This window comes from Hipposideros armiger, unplaced genomic scaffold (genome assembly GCF_001890085.2).
Source record: "Hipposideros armiger isolate ML-2016 unplaced genomic scaffold, ASM189008v1 scaffold_23, whole genome shotgun sequence".
Taxonomy (NCBI): Eukaryota; Metazoa; Chordata; class Mammalia; order Chiroptera; family Hipposideridae; genus Hipposideros; species Hipposideros armiger.
In genome coordinates, this window is record NW_017731373.1 from 6,633,431 (window position 1) to 6,651,184 (window position 17,754).

Genomic DNA, 17,754 nt, shown 5'->3' on the forward strand with positions numbered 1-17,754 from the left:
CCCAATTCCCCAATAAAAATCTTTTAAAAATAAATAAATAAATAAGTATTCACAAGCCAGGGAAGAAACAATTCTTTCTAAATACACCATACAATGGTATCCAGGACTTCTATAACATGATGTATAACTTTTGCCTGCTTACTTATTGAGGTCTTCAGTGAGAGAATTGTTTTCTACTTGTTTTTCTTTGTGGTCTTCAGCAAGCTTGCTTGAAGTGTCTTGTAGTTGCTAAGAATAAGAAATTCAATGTTAAGTAGATGAAAAGACTCTGTTTTTCTCATTGTGCAAACAAAATGAAAATAAAAATTCCAAGAACAATATAAAATAGGAATAGTTCTGAAGTAGAGAGTGAGAGATATGGGAAATGTATGCTAATATATTGGGTTGTCGGAAAAGTCATGACGTATTTTTCCTGGTTTTCATTGCAAATATGCGTCATGACTTTTCCGACAACCCAATAATTTTAACTGAGCCCCAAGTCCTTGTTTTTCCTGGCTGCCTGTGGCAGCCACGCATGGTTACATGGGCTAACCACAGGGTTCATACAACTTTGTGATATGCCGAAGAAGACTTCCCCCATATTGGTAGCCTGTACTGCAATGCTCTAAATATACCTCAAGATTTTCAACTTCAATTCTGAGCAGAAATTGGGTCTTAAATTTGGCTAAATACATAGTATGCTATCCAGTGAAGCATTAATATACAAAAAATAAAAAACAAAACACACATGCCACACATGCAACAAAAAACAAAAACACTAATTCCAGGGTATCTATTAGATTGCAATATACTATGTCAGAACATGACTTAAAAGGTCATACCAACCCCCAGGAATATACAGTTGCAAGATATAAATCCATCACAGATACCACATCTAGCTTGAAAAAAACCCAACAACATTTTCAAGCTGTACTGAAAATAGCAAAGAATGATAAGTTCGAAGGTACTGAAACCTAGCCTACCAGAACTGAAGAACTGATTACTACAGTGCGACTCTGCTGGAGAAGCCATATGCAAAGAAAGTTGACAGGAAGCTATACAAATGTTAAAACCACTATTGTAGCAGGAGAGTACCTCTTATATGTAGGTGTTACAGAAAGAGCAGATCTAATGCAGTAGTCACTTCAGCCGCAATCACATATAAGAACCAAAACTGGCATAATTTTTGTATCATGAATCACATCTATGATATGAGTATAAAAGTAAAACAAAGAAAATTGTCTTTAACACATTGAGGACAGGGCATTTAAATGTATAGACGCAAATCTGCATTACCGGTCCACAATGTGTTAACTTCTAAAATTGTCAGTTAGGTAATCTGGCTATTTTTGGAAATACATGACCACTGTTCCAACTTAAGTCTTTTCCTTTCTATAAGCTTTTTTTTATCTCCTGCAATTTTAATTTTTTCACTTTTTCCCTCTTTTACTACTCCCTCAACTAATACCTGAGCCCACCAGCAGTATTCCCATGGGTATTAAATTTTAGTGTTGTTGGTAGGATTTGGAATCACAGAAGTGCAGAAAAATGACTGGCTCTAGGAGTGCAGATTCTTGGCTGAAGAAGTATAGAAAAATGTTTCCCAGTGTTTTGTAAATTTGAAATTAGACTTAGCAAAAAATAATTTCAATGTTATTATCCAAATGAAGTGTAATTATTGGGTTGTCGGAAAAGTCATGATGCATTTTTGTAACGAAAAACAGAAAAAAATGTCATGACTTTTCCAACAACCCAATATCTAGCAAAAGAACATGGAAAGAAATGTACCTTAGGAGCTACAAAATCATATGGATGAAAGCCAATACAGGCCCCACAGATTTGGGACATCATTCGAGCTGTTTTCTCCCAGAATCCAAGTAGTGTTCTCTGCAGAAAAAGAAACCGTGACGTTACAGTTCTGCTTCCTCGTTCTGATTTTTTTCAGTGCTATTTTTTCCTCACTGTGGTAGTAGATGAATAGTTGCCAGATAACAGACAGCAGGCACTAAACTCAGTTTTTCAAATTTGGGGAACCAAAAAGCACTGTAAACAGTAATTCTGCATAAGAACTGGCACCTGTATCTGCATGTATGTGTTATCTATATAAACACTGGAATGTACACTGGAGCCAGCTGAAAAGTAGTTGCAGCGAAGAAAATGAAACTGGTGGATTAAAAACACCTGAGGAATACAAAAGAGTAGCCTTGAAAGAAAAAAAATACGATATCTGTATTAGGGATATATGTGTAAATCTTTATTTTGGTAAGCATATATAAACTTTTATTAATTGGAGAAAATAATTTGTACCACTAAATTCGGTCATTCATTTGGGCAAGAAAGACTTGCCCAAAAAATGTGTTCTCGGGCCGGCCGAGTGGCACGATGGTTAAGAGCTGGCTTGGGACGCCAGAGGGTCCCGGTTCGGATTCCACATATGAGGGCCAGTAACACTGCCCTCCACAGCTAAGATGCTGAACAACAGCTCAACCTGGAGCTGGGCTGCCCTGAGTCGCTGGCGACGGTGTGGGCTGCAGCCCCTGTGGCAGTGGGTTGCCATGGGCTACCGTGTGTAGCCAGCAGCCAGCGTGAGCGGCCAGCAGCCGCAGTGAGCGGCCGTCCAGAAGCCGGCAACTGATGTGCCTCGCCCGGGAAGAGCGCAATGATGGTGCCAACTTGGGCCAGTGAAGCAACGTCCTCCACAACTAGACTGAAGAACAAAAATGACAGCAACAGGTCTGTTCCCCTTCCTCCAATTCCCCAGCACTGTTCCCATCCCCCCAATTCCCCAAGAAAAAAATCTTAAAAAAAAAAAAGAAAAAAATGTGTTCTCAAGCTAACTCAAGTAATGTAACATTTTCCTTAATGCTTTAAGGTTCTTGTTGAAACTGAGGTGGATGAGTGGTGAGAATAAAGGAGAACTGAACTAACATTGTATTTCAGGCATTAGGCTGCACAGGTTGTCATATACTTTTATTTTCAAGTGCATCCTTTCTTGATTATTGAATTCCACAGTACTGAACTGAATTAGGTAGATTTCCTAGATGCAGCAGTGAATATCCATTTCCTTTAGTGTATTATTCTCTTCTTATGTAAATGCAGTTTATTCTATTTTGTCATTTATAAACACATATTAAAATCAGTAACTGCTATTTATTAATATCTAACTTATTCATTGTATGTATTTATGTGTGATTTGGGGTAATATAAGCATAAACTTTTGAGGTTAAAGTAATGTGGGTTGGTAACTTGGCAGAATAAAAAGAACATACAACCTAGAATTAGAAAATTTAGGTTTTTAATTTTATTTTCTTAAAGAAATTTTAGTGGGGACAGTGTGTTTTTCCAGGACCCATCAGCTCCAGGTCAAGTAGTTGTCTTCAATCTAGTTGTGGAGGGCGCAGCTCCTTGGCCCATATGGAAATCAAACTGGCAACTTTGGTGTCATGAGCCTGCGCTCTAACCACCTGAGCTAACAGGTTGCCCCTAAAATTTAGGGTTTTAAGCCCAACATTGCCATTTACTTTAATTATCATAGGTTTCACTTTCCTTATCCATTAAATGACAAAAAATGTTTTAAAGTTTTTGGACCGCAGCATCTTTGCTTCAAATGAAATTATATGCAGAAGTTCCAAGTGGAGTAACTCTGGGTGAATAGGGCTAATGGGCTCCTCAATATTCCTATCCTTAACCCCAGATGGTCCCTAAGTCTCTTTGTCCTAGGACACCAAGGAGAATAATGTGAAGCCACTGGAGTAGACGATCCCTGAGGTCTTTTTCAGTCTAGAATTCTGTGATTCTCTGACTGTCATAAACTCAGTAAGTCAATTTTAGCAAATCAAAGGTTTCTGATTATACATCTTTTCACACCTCTTAGACAACTTTTAAAAAGGAATCTCACCACTCATCTTTACTGCAAGGACATGCTGACCATGGAGGTGGGTACCTGGTAGGTGGTGAGTGAATGAGATAACATATTGCAGCGACTAGCTCCAAGTAAATCCACTTTCTGACAAACATCCATCTTTAACTTGTCAAAAGAAGCTTTGCTATTTCTCACTTGGATCTGTACCTGCAACCACAAAAATGTTCATTATTATTACTGATAATATAGATTATAAATATGCCATACAGGTTCATGATACATATTTTTAGACACATGAAACTGCAATAAGACTAATTCCCTTTCTCTGTATTATTATTTCATAATTAATGGTAACGATTTTGGCTATTTTTAGTAATTATAGGAGATTCTTTCCGTAGGTATCTTTATGCTGAGAAGTATGCAATTACAGATGGAAAGTATATAGTTAAGAAAAAAAACAGATTCCAAATAAAAAGAAACATCTAAAACTATTGATGGATAATATTTAGGCAAGGGTAGAAGAATAAATGGAAAGGGGAACTAGTTAAGGTGTTTTGAAGCATTCATAATAGTTCTGAATCATGGAGATATATTTATCAATTTAAATACAGGCCTATTCTATTTCTTATATATAAGGTGAATTATATGTTGTGTGAATACTCAACTGTTAAATATATTCATTCATTTAACACATAGGTATCTATTATGTGCCAGGCACTGTGCTAGGCATTGGGATATTGTGAACAAAACAGTGTTCTTCCTCACCATCCCTGAGTGGGAGAAACCGGAAAAAAAAAAAAAATATATATATATATATATATATATATGATAATCTCAAACTGTAAAGATAACATTGGGGAGAAGAAATGGGTGACTACTTTATTTATTTATTTATTTATTTATTTATTTATTTATTTATTTATTTATTTATTAGATGAGCCATTCTGCCATCTGTTGGTAGCTCAGCGGCAGCTCAGCTCGGGCCGTGAATCAAACCGGCAATCCTGTTGCTCAGAGCTCACACTCTTGAGCAAGCTCTTAACCAACTGAGCCACTCGGCCGGCCCTGGGTGACTACTTTTGATAAGATGATCAGGGAAGCCCTTAGAGAACTCATGCATCATGTCTGAACTGGAATGGAAAGGTGATGAGCAGGCCATGCTAAGACCCTGAGGAGAACATTCCAGGCCCAGGAAAAAACAAAGACAAAAGTCCTGGGTGTGGGATGTGGGTAAAGAGTTTATCATGTTTGCAGAACAGGAAGGAATAGAGTAGTACATATTCCTTCCTGGAGCACAGAAAGGGCTGGAACATAGAAAATAAGTGCAAGATGTGGCTGCAGAGGAACCAAGGAAGAGGTTTGAATCTAATTTTTTTTTTAATTGAGGTGAAATTCACATAACATATACTTAATCATTTTTAAATGTAAAATTAAGTAACAATGCATTCACAGTGTTGTACAACCACTCCCTTGGACTGTACTCTTAACTGTCAAGGACTATAAAGGGGGTAGAATAACAGGTTGCTCCGGCCTGAAGCCATGTGTCAACTTACTTCTCAGATCTGTTGGGAGTAATCAATGAGGCAACCACTTATAACAGCTGGCATAGAATAAAGGCTCCATTAATATTAAATATGATTTTTATTATAGGCACTCTAAATATTTATGAAATGAAGGAATAAATGAACCTTATTATTCATGTATGGTAAAGTAAGGGATACAATTTATAATTAAGGAGTTTATTTAGCAAAAACATATGTCCATAGATAGTTGCTTTAAAAGTTTGTGGTAAAACTGTGTATTATAGCAGAATGAAAAATTTGATAACCTTTATTTTACTTACAATTAATAATCTCTTTACATGAATTTTTACTTATACATTTTTTTCTCACTAATAAACTATTTCCCTCCTGCAAACAAGTCCCAAAAGTCCAGGTACACAACATTTAAAGGATAGTTAGATCTATTATGAGGGGGATAAAAAAAATTAATGGAAAAGTTTGATGAGGTGGGGATGCCACTCAAAGAGTGAAAGAAAAAGTGTGACAACTTTCTGTACTTTAACCAAGGATCTCCAAGCAACCACGAATTTATATAACACTTGTTCAAAACTAGTCTGATCTTTAGGTTAGTCTGTAGAAGTTCAGTAAGTTTATGTATCAAGAAAAGGAAATTTTTCATACTTTTCTGAACTTTTCCATCTGTTTTAAGGTGTCTGGGTCCAGTTCTTGGGATACATCTTTCATCCACAGCAGAGCTCCTCTGTATTCTGTGCGTGCTTGCTCCATCCGATTAATTGTCATCAGTGTATCAGATACTGCCCTTTGACTGAATGTTGCTACTTCTTGCTTAAGACGAGACAGGGTTGTATACAGGGCCAATCTAATAGCAGAGAGGTAAAAATCAGAGAGATGTACATCCATAAGCAAAACAAAGATTAAAAACAACCATAGAGCATATTTGCTATCAAGATGAATCTATAAATAGGAAATTATGAAGATACGTAAAGAGCTTTAGAAAGCAAGTAAGGATCATACAAGCTAACTTGGAATTGTTAATAAAGATGTGTCAATGTCTTTCTCTTATTTTAGGAAATATACCATTTTTGCAACATTTTAGATGTTAATCCATGTATAAATAACCTGTCAAGTAAATCTGCCATTTAGAAAAGAGTTCCATGGGTAAAAGAGATCCTATATTCATAAAGTATTATCTTATAAATAGAGAGACAAATTTAGGAAAAACCTTGGTATAGAGAAGCAGATAGAAATTAGAAGAACTAATGAGGATCAAGTTCTTAGCAGCTTAGGATAGGACAAAAAAGAACAAGGATTTAAGAAACACAAGTCTAATTCAGCTCTGCTGTTCTGCTTTTGACTTAATGACACTGGAGGGTCTTGTATTGAGTGTCTCTGCCAATTCCTTTAAGATGGGACTTTTGCACTGATGTGGGGTTTCAGAATAAAGCCACTTAAGTTATATATCGTCATTACAGTTCTGATAAGGCTGTTTTTATTTTCTTCTGAAAACAAAGATTTTGGTTGTATTTAGCAATTGTAGGAGATTCTTTGCAACAGGTATCTTTAAGCTAAAAAAACCTGTAAAATGATAAATGCAAAATATATAATTAAGAAGAAAAAAATTTCCTCTGCTTAATAAGTTCCAATGTATTCATATATAGTATAGTACCAAAACAGTGAAAAAATATATACCTATACATATTTAAATTTTAGTTATTCTATGCCTCTGTTACATTAAACCTCTTAAAAAATTTAATACAGGCCTAAAGGCTATTTCTAGGAATTAAGCAACTGAGAATGTCAATTTTTAAATAATTATTTAAAATACAAAATAAAAGAGGCATCAAAATAATTATATACTGCAATATATTTCTCTCTTAACCCTCTACTGGAATGATCTTTTCACATATGCAAATTCAGATACATACATCAAAACTGTCATATTGACTACAGATTTAAGGATGATGCAAAACCATGTGAACCTTTGCTTAGCTGAGGAACAGAGTGCCTTGCCAGTGGCATCCATCATTTTGCCAGCTTGCGATGTATCTCGTTCTGCTTGAAACTTTAAAAAGAGCCCTAGTTCATTTTCTTCCTCTGATATAACTAGGAAAAAATTACAGTATAGTTAATTGTTTTATTATTTGTTTAAAAGAGCCCTCCTCCCCCCACACACACCACTAAAATTCTCACAGAAATAATTATTTATACATAAGAATTACGTGGGAGAAGACGACTTATTTTAAAAATGCAATTCCTGGGCTCCATTTCCAAGGATTCTGATTTTATAAGTCCAAGGAATGCTTTTTTAAACAAGCATTCCAGATGGTTTTGATGCAGTGAATCCATGGAACTTGCTTTGGGAAAAACTGATCTTTAGTGAAAAAAAAATTCCATAAAGACAAAATAAAACAAAACCAGAAATGATGCATTTTCAAATGTGCAGAAATTAATTTTAGTATTGGCCTCTTACAAAGTATTTGTTTCCTATTTAAATTTAACTTATTTTTGACTCCCATCCTGACTTCAGTTTCCTATGCTCAGTATCACAGACCCACAGATGCCCATAATTTTGCTGCTGAAATCCTAAAAATTGTCATACAGTGTCCTGCAACTCACAGTGTGGTCCATGGACCAATGCCAGTCCAGAACCATGTTATCAGCCTGTGGCAAGTAACAAAACTAAGAAACTGATGAGAACCTTATACCAATTTGACTAAGCATTTTATATCTGTTGAACAATCATAAAGTATGCTTACATTTTTCATCTTTCGCTTCATTTATCTAAAAATTTTTATTGTGTTTTACAAAAGTGTCAGTTTACAACAGATTGAAAGTAAAATGCAAAACAAAAAAAGTGGTCCTTTATCACAAAGTTTTAGAAAAACTCCTGTAGTGTAAAACAACCCTCTAATCACAATAAGAATAATAAGGGGGGAAGGCCATAAAGTGTTCAAACTGTAATCTTAAAGTGAAAAAAATGACAAATACCAGGCCTAATTTCACCCTAGTTTACTGATGGAAAAACTGAAGTTAAAAACTGAACAGGGTCAAATATATGGTGATGGAAGTAGAACTGACTTTGGGTGGTGAACACACAATGTGATACATAGATGATGTATTACAGAATTGTACACTTGAAACCTATGTAATTTTACTAATCATTGTCACCCCAATACATTTTAATTAAAAAAAAAAACTGAAAGGGAAGTCCCTTGACAATTCTGAGGCAGCAACAGAACTCAGGCCTTCTCACCTGCTCCCCACTCCCACTGCTACTCCCTGTCATGCCTACAAGAGTGCCCCTAGGAAAGCACGATGGTGTTATCTGAAAGGGTGCCTATGCATTCTGTAGTATCATATTTAATAAAACCATATGCTCTTTTATGAACATTTAACCTGCTCCAGAGTGGACTGGATTTGGGGAATCTTGTTAATTTAATACTCTGATTACTTGAGAGATATATAGATTATACATTTCCTTTGAATCAGAATTTCATTAAATATACCTCAGTGAACACTACTAGAAAAATATGAATTTGTATATGATAATTCAGAAAGCTCTTTGAGAACCTGGATTATTTTATTATCCAGTATCAGTTAAACATGAAAGCCTGGCATAGGTTTTAGGGTTGCAGCCTTCTTCTAACAAAGTCCTACCCTGAAGAATTGAACCTTATCCTTACAAATGAAGAAAGGGTAGGGGATGAAACGTAATTGGTGCTAATTTATGTAATGGGACCTGCCCCAAACTACAGAGACCCTATTCCTACGTGTTCTACCCCCAGTCAAGTGATTCCCATAAAGATTTACAGCGCAATACTAATCTACTGTACTTGTCTGATGTTAGTCTCAACAGAAGATGTATTAATAGAATAGTCTTCAAGAAATCACATAATTATACACAATCTTGAAAGTACACAGTGAAATGTATATAAAGTCTTCCAGTGGAGTGCTAAAAGATCCAGTGATTTCAGGACAAAATGCAGGACACACAAACTTGCCAATGTTTCTTCATGTTTTCATTTCTATTACAGGACTCCCTTGGTCCAATGACTGATGGCTTTCACTGCTTAGTAAAATATTTAAGGTCCTTAGCAATCTGACCCAACTTCCTTTGCTCTTTTATCCCCCTATTAGTCTCAATTACAAACTCTTCTGCCCATGCAGACTGTTCTCACTCTAAGCTTATCCTCCTGACTCCAAATCTCATCTTTTCTCCACATATTCAACTTCTATAAACCCTTTAGGTTTTACCTCATTTCCCATCAATGGAGTTGCCTTTACTAATTACGCTAATCCACAGTTATTTCTCACTCTGCGAGAATTCAGAGTTATGTCTGTATCACTTTCTGAACTCAGTTACATACTATTTGGTATCTCTTATTGTGTTACAAAAAGTTGTTTCTCCAGCTATTTCCTTGGGGAAAGCACATAGTCTTACACATGGCAGGCACTCAAAAAATTATCATGCTATACTGGGTTTCTTGCTGTAATGGAACAATACGAGCATATATGAGCTGTGATAATAATGTTTTGAGATTACATAGCTACACAATAAAGCCATTCATTGAGCAAATATTTAAGTACAAACTATATGCTAGACATTGTTTCTAGGCTATGAGGACACAGAAATAAAACAAATTCCTGTCCTTGAGAGCATATTCTAGGAATGATAAGACAGATAAAATATATAGAATGTTGAATATTGTTAAGTAGACAGAGAGTTATGAGAAAGAGGGGTACTTCATTTTAGATATGGGGGTCAGGGAAAACGTCCCTGAAAAGATGACATTTGACCAAATACATAAAGGAAGTTAGGGAGCCTACTATGGAGATAGGCATTCTGTGAAGGAGATCAATATAGCTGAAGAGGAGGGAGTTTTAGAAAATTAGGTCAGAGAAGTAACCAGGATCACAGAGGTAGCCATATCCAGTAGGCAACTGTAATTAAAGCAAGAGAAGAGATCCAAAGGTTTAATTCCAATCTGAAGAGATCAAGAAGAGAAGAATGCAGGAAAGGCATGATACTGAGAAGGAATGACCAGTAGGAGGAAATCCAGGGAAGTGTGGTGCCTGGAAGCCACAGGGAGGAGGGAATAATCAACTGTGTTAAATGTGATAAGTCAAGTAAGACAAAGACTGACTGAGAATTGGTCACTGGGTTCAGCTCTTCATGATTATGACAAGAGCAATTTGGTGGAGTGATGGTGATGAAAACTTGACTGGAGTGAGTACAAGAGAAAGTGGAAGGAAAGGAATAGAGACTATATATACAGACAATTATGGCAAAATTTCCTGTGAAAGGAGCAGAGGAATAGGATGGTAATTGCAAGGGCAAGTCGGGTTCAGGAGATAGAGTTTTTAAGTGATAGAAGCGAAACCATTTAAGACGCTGGGAAGGACAACTGAACTCAGCAAAATGAATCTGTGTCAGAGGATCTGATGAACTGAGGACACTAGGGGCTTTGAGAACAGGTCACTGTAAATATTCATATTTTGTCATAAGAAACTATTCACAAAAGAGATCAATAAACTATTTTTTCATTAAATATTTTATTTTAAAAAATGCAAATGAATATTTACATTAAATGGGAATTATTGGATATATATCTTATGGTTTCATACCATTGAGTCTTAGCTGATATTTCTCAACTATCTTCAGGAGTTCAGAGCATGTCTCTTGAATGGAGTGAAAAACCTTTGAAATAAAAATTTTATTAGGACAATTTAAAGAACCATAAACAAATATAAAAAATATCTGTTGTAAGCACTTCAAAAGCAGAACATTTCCTTGTAAGTATTATGTCTAGTTTCCTGGACTGTAATGTACTTCGGTTTTGGTTTTATATCTGATTTTCCCCATGATGGCTGGGGAAAAAATGGTGATAAATACATGGGAACTAATAAAAATTTATAACTGTGGAATTTGTCCTTCCCTCAGCTCCAAACTATGTAAATACCAAAAAGGTAAATCCAATATGAACTGCATCAAACATTGTCAACCACAGATGAAAAGAGTATAGATGACCTTAGACAATGTTGACCCTGAGTCTGGCATTTCTCCAATATTGGTCTAAGCAAAACAGGTCAGTAAATTTACCTTAAAAATTAAATAACATATTATACCATCAAAAATAAATTACTTGTGGATTATTTTAGTTTAGAATTTCCCAGGAATATTAATCCCTTTATTACTACTATTGCTAATAGCTAACAGAAAAATAAAATATCCAGTAGACTCCCATTTCAAAGTAAGCTCATGAAAATTTGAGATTAGGACACATTATACACAAGGTAACTCTTCACACTTATCTATAAATTTAGGTTTTCCCACAGAAAAGAGCTGGCATAGGTTTTAGGGTTGCAGGCTTCTTCTAACAAAGTCCTATCCTGAAGAATTGTTACGAGACTTTAGTTCAAAAAGACCTTGGCACTGTGATATAATATTAGGAATTAACCCTTAGATTATCAAATAAATTTCCAACATCACCATTAAACCTGACTATTCTACCTCTGAAGCAGTTTTGCTGTTATTTTGTTTGATGTTTGATCAGACCTAAGGGAGATTGAAAATAAAAACTAAAATCTAAATAGAAGAGCAACCATCAATGTTCCATATTAGTTTAGGTATGTTTGAATTAAATTTGGTATATGGATTTGGCAATATTAAAAGCTGTTTTAAATCCATATGGAAGAAGACTAGAAAAGAACACAGAAACAATAATACTATGATGAAGTGGTTATGGTTGATTTTTTCTCATGGGTCCTTGAAAGATTTATATACTATTGCTTTGTATTTATACAATGAAAATATTTTCAGTTTTATAATTTGACAAATAAAATTTTAATATATTTAAAGTATACAACATAATGATTTGATATAAGTATACATAAAATAAAAATATTTCTCATTATTTAAAAAGTAGTATAAATGTGGGATAAAGTTCTTGGTTGATTCCAAATATTTGTCTAATGAAAAAGAATAACACTGAATATAAAATATGTCACCCATAGATTATCTAATGATGTAAAACAATAGAAAAATATCTACTTCTGTGGGAATATATGTGGAAACAGAGAAGAATTCCCTCAGTGTTAAGACATATATTACTAAAGTCCCTTTATTTTTCCAATATTTACCATTGAATTCTAGGAGGAATACTTTCAAACCTAAATAGTAAAAGCTTGTTAATTTATTATTTCCATATTTGTTATGGCAATGACATAAATTTACTTACTAAGAATGAAAATACTTTGTAGATTAAGACCTATTTAATTAAAACTTTTTTTTTTTAAAGATTTTATTGGGGAATTTGGGGGAGGGGAACAGTGCTGGGGAATCGGGGGAAGGGGAACAGACAAGTTGCTGTCCTTTTGTTCTTCGGTCGTGGAGGATGTTGCTTCACTGGCCCAAGCTGGCACCATCATTGTGCTCTTCCTGGGTGAGGCACATTAGTCGCCGGCTTCTGGACAGCCGCTCACAGTTGCTGTAGGCTGCTCACACTGGCTGCCGGCTACACCCAGTAGTTTTTGGCAGACCACTGCAGCAGGGGATTACAGCCTACGCCGTCGCCGGTGACCCACGGCAGCCCAGCTCCAGGTTGAGCTGTTGTTCAGCATCTTAGCTGTAGAGGGTAGCGTCACTGGTCTTCATATGTGGGATCTGAACCGGGGCCCTCTGGCGTTCATAGCCAGTTCTTAACCAACGTGCCACTCGGCCAGCCCAAAACTTTATTTTTTAAGAATCCCAACAAATGATTACATTCCAATCATAACAGAGCCCCTGCTTGGAAATATTTGGAAAAGTTATCTTAAATTAGTATATGTACATGGAAATATTAATGTGCATTTAAAAATCCAGACTTTCATTAATATACTTGAGACCTTTCCTCTAATTAGCTTAATTGTATAAAACGCTTGTAGGTTTAAAGTTGTTTCATGGTAATTATTCCTTTTATTTAAAATGAAAAACATAGCCAAAGTATATATTATGAGTACTTCAGCAACTCTGTCCCTTAATAATCGAAACAAAAGGTATAACTTAAAAAATCCTCACTCACTGTTTGATTTCAATTAATTTATTTCAGTCAGTTATAAGACTTCACATAAAAGTTGTAAAAATATTATAACATGCTATATAATGAGTATATGTCCCTAATTAGAAATATAATTAACATTTAGCTTAAAAATAAGAATACTTGTGCCAATTACTTAACTAATGATTTATCTAATTTATGAACACTGTTCTATCACTTCTCAATTTGTGAGAATTGTGACCCCGCTGCTATCCAGAAGATCTAACAGATAAATACAGTTCAGCATTCTATTATCAAATTTACATTTATCCCACCCAATAAGTCTTCAGTGTGAAAGCTTGTCATAGTCCCACTTGTAGTCCCAATAATAATGTTATATGCAATACACAGAATCCTCAAATTTACCTCAAGTTTAGCATCAAGTTCAGCATCAGATGCCACCACATGTTCATCCTCCTTTTTTCCTGTTGCTTTGATAAAGACCTGTTTAGTTTTCCAGTATTTCTTTTGCATTCTGCTGACTACTGACTGGCTATCTTCTGGTCTGGGTTGTCCAAAGGAATCCATGGAGTGACTACAAGGACAGACTAAAATTAAAGTTCTTTAAAAAAAATCTTTTCAGTAATAAATATCAATTTAGCCAATATTTAATCTAATTGAAAAAAATAAAAAAGATGCTAAATAGAATATTAATGGTAACAGCTAAACATGCTAATGTTTGTTTTGTATGATTTAAATTTATGTTATAATTATAACTTGCACAAGTACAGGCAAAAAGATTAATGATACTTAATTTCAGTTAGGTGACAAAGGTGATAAATCTATTCTGATTTTGCAATAGTAGCTGGGCATAATTCTATTTTATCTGACCAATTTCTATTTGTAGACATTTATTAGGTTCTAATATTTGCTTTTGTAATACTGCAAAATGAACCTGTACACACATTTATGCATACTACTGTCATTTCCTTAAGAACACTTCCTATAGTTACAACTGCAAAGTTAGAAGAATACACATTTAATAAATTCTCAGATCTGCAAAGGTTCAGATACATACTCTTCTTTAAAAATCACTCAAAGAAATACTTTAGTATCCAATAGACAAAAATAAAGATCTTACGTATAGGGAAGATCTGTTATAAAAGAGAATTTATAACCTATTAGCTTAGAAATTAATGTTGAGGTGATTATTCTGAACATGGTTAACATGGCTATATATGAAAATGCAAATGTGAAAAGTGTTCTTTAAGAAGGAGATGTAAAAAAAAGAAATAATAATAGTTTTTGTTTATTTTTTAGCTGAGCCATCCTGCCACCTGTTGGCAGCTCGACGGCAGCTCAGCTCGGGCAGGGATTCAAACAGCTATTGCTCAGAGCTCGCACTCTTAAGCGAGCTCTTAATCAACTGAGCCACTCAGCCGGCCCAGAAATAATAAGTTTTTTTTTTTTCTTAATGATTTTATTGGGGCGTTGGGGGAGGGGAACAGCATTAGGGAATCGTGGAAGGGGAACAGACAAGTTGCCATCCTTTTGTTCTTCAGTCTAGATGTGGAGGACGTTGCCTCACTGGCTTATGTTGGTATTATCATTGTGCTCTTCCCTGGTGAGGCATTCGCCCTCAGGCCATTGGATGGCTGCCCACAGCTGCTCATGGCAGCCCATGCCTGCTGCCAGTCAGTCCCACCGCAGCCCACACCCTCGCCGGTGACGTACAGCAGCCCAGCTCCAGGTCGAGCCGCCATTCACCATCTCAGCCGCAGAGTGCACAGCGTCACCAGCCCCCATATGTGGAACCCGAACTGGGGCCCCGCTGCTCAGGGCTGGTGCCCCAAGCCAACTCCCAACCAACGCACCACTTGGCCGGCCCAATAATAATTTTAAAAGCTTAAATTATTCCAAGAAATGGTGGGAGGTAGGAACAAAGGGAAGTACTAACTTTGTGACTCATTTCTCATTTCCAGGGGAATCAATAATACTAATGTATTCTTAATGTTGGTAAAGAAATGAAGGTTCACTTTCTTTTTATTTTGAAGTAATTACTAATTAAATAAAAATAGGATGTTCTAATTTATAAATTACTGGGAGGAAAACAAGAGAGCAAGAAAAACAAAGGCAAAAAGCTGGATGGGAAAAACAAGAGTAAGTGAACTTAATAAACAGTAATAACTAAGATGACACAATAAGAACAAGTATACTATTTAGTATGATAGATGTAAACTTCCTCTTAAATACAAAGAATTTCAAATGATAAAAACTGAAAAACTATTTGGGATCCACCTAAAACAACAAACAGCATTACACTGTTCTGACTCATACTCTTGAGGAATAACTTGTATTTTATCTTTCCCCTCCAATTTATCTCTGCTTTCAGTTGTTCTTCACTGTTTTTTTGTTTTGTTTTTTAAAGATTTTATTGGGAAATTGGGGGAGGGGAACAGCCAAGTTGTTATCCTTCAGTCTTAGTTGTGGAGGGCGCAGCTAGCTCAGCTCCAAGTCCAGTCACCATCCGACGGCTGGTTGGTAGCTCACAGCCACTCAGTTCAAGGTGCCGTGTTCAATCTTAGTTTTGGGTGGGCGTAGCCCACATTCCCATGCGGAAGTCCAACCAGCAACCTTGTTAGGAGCATGTGCTCTCATCAGCTAAGCCATCCTGCCACCTGTTGGCAGCTCAGTGGCAGCTCAGTTCGGGTGCAGCTCACTGGCCTATGTGGGAATCGAACCAGCGACCCTGTTGCTCAGAGCTCGTGCACTTAACCAACTGAGCCACTCAGCCGGCCCCTGTTCTTCAGTTTTTTATTAGTTCCCCCTCCTCCCAGATTGTTATTAGCATGAGGGTCAGTCCAATTGTAAGACAAACTGCTGCTCTCTTCTACTAAGGTGACTGCAGGCTTAGGCCCAATCAGTTAAGAGAACAAAATTCTATGGAGTATCGAAAATGAACATCTCTTTCTACCTCGACTTCCAGCTGATGTATCTCAAACAGTACTCTCTTCCTGACCTCTCTCCACTCCCTCACTATCTCCTTCGTGGGGGAGAAAGTAATTTATCTGATTGTGTAATCATGCAAAACTTCACCGTCTTTAAAATGACTTCTCTTTTTGTTCTCCTTGATTCAAACTGGCTTTGTCTAGTCTAACAGCACCATGACTCACTTGCTTTTCTTTCCTTATCCTTCCACCTTTGCACATACTGTACACCACTCGATAATTAAGCCCTTAGGACATCAGATTCTGGTCAGCATCAAACAGTCTTAGGAACAAAGCCTCAGTCCTGTTGACCACAGAAACAGTTTCAGTTAAACTAAAGATACCATCTTGATCTCCAGACCCATGAAGGCAGAAGATCCCACCAACCATATCTCCTCAAAGTCAGACAGAATGACGCCATGACTGACATGAGGATCTGATCCAATGATTAACTGCCCTTTACCTTAGCCCTAACCAATCCGTAGAGGTAATCCCAATTCCCTTAGCTACCATGGCTAATGATCTTTTCCTCATGGAGGAGCCAGGTCTTTGAGCGCTAGCTCAACTGTGTCTCTGGGCTTGGCGCCATTTCCTTAAATAAACCTTTACTTTCTTTGCGGCATACCCCTGCTCATATCTCATTTGGCTTTGATGTGCGCAGGCAAAATGAACCCCCTTTATTTCAGCAACAACTGGATTTGAGAGCAATAAACTCAGTCTTCCTTTTACTCTCTGGAAGCTATCCTACTTGCAGAGAGCACACGATCCCTGGCAAGGGGGAGGAAGTGGCTGGGTGGATAAATCTGCAAAAGGTGAGATTTGCACATTTGTGGTTTTTGGACTGAGGGCACTGCTAAATATGCTTGCCACTGGGGACAGGTTGAGCAGAAAGCGAAGTGTTACTGGCTTGAGATAGCAGATGACAGAATTCAAGGGTGGAGAACTACCAGAAATTTAGGAAAAATATCCTGGAAGGTAGGCAGCCAAAAAGGAGGTGATCCCAAAAATCTGTATACAAAGTCCCCCTAAAACCTGTGCTGATCATGAAATAGGGAGGAGACCCCAGGGATTTTGACTGAAAATCAGCAGCTAGAAACTAAAGTAACTGAGTAAAGATTTTAGCTGCAACCAGTACAGAGGAGATAAGAGTCTAGAGTTTGACTTCAACCAAGTTAACTGCCTTCTAGAATAAAAATTATTCTTCAGAGAAGCAAAACAGAATTCAGTCTCTAAAATTCATCATTTAAAATGCCAAATATCCAATTTAAAAACACTAGGCATGGGGCCGGCCGAGTGGCGCGATGGTTGGGAACTGGCTTGGGATGCCAGAGGGCCCCGGTTCGGATCCCACATGTGAGGGCCAGTGACACTGCCCTCCACAGCTAAGA

At 36.7% G+C, this 17,754-nt stretch overlaps 1 protein-coding gene across 10 annotated transcripts in view; it reads right to left on the reverse strand.

Annotated features, from left to right (window-relative positions):
* The window catches only part of ICA1L (islet cell autoantigen 1 like), an 84,940-nt gene that overhangs the window by 48,071 nt on the left and 19,115 nt on the right, over positions 1–17,754 (reverse strand). For 7 of the 10 annotated variants that reach the window (XM_019635765.1, XM_019635755.1, XM_019635759.1 and 4 more), the window contains 7 exons: positions 13,806–13,974; positions 10,990–11,062; positions 7,290–7,467; positions 6,025–6,223; positions 3,923–4,048; positions 1,768–1,866; positions 143–228 (listed from right to left, as the gene is read on the reverse strand). In XM_019635765.1, the coding sequence (XP_019491310.1) occupies positions 143–228; positions 1,768–1,866; positions 3,923–4,048; positions 6,025–6,223; positions 7,290–7,467; positions 10,990–11,062; positions 13,806–13,974 (930 nt within the window). Of the gene's footprint in view, positions 1–142; positions 229–1,767; positions 1,867–3,922; positions 4,049–6,024; positions 6,224–7,289; positions 7,468–10,989; positions 11,063–13,805; positions 13,988–17,754 lie in introns of all 10 variants that reach the window. The other 3 variants (XM_019635762.1, XM_019635763.1, XM_019635764.1) reach the window with 3 other exon arrangements.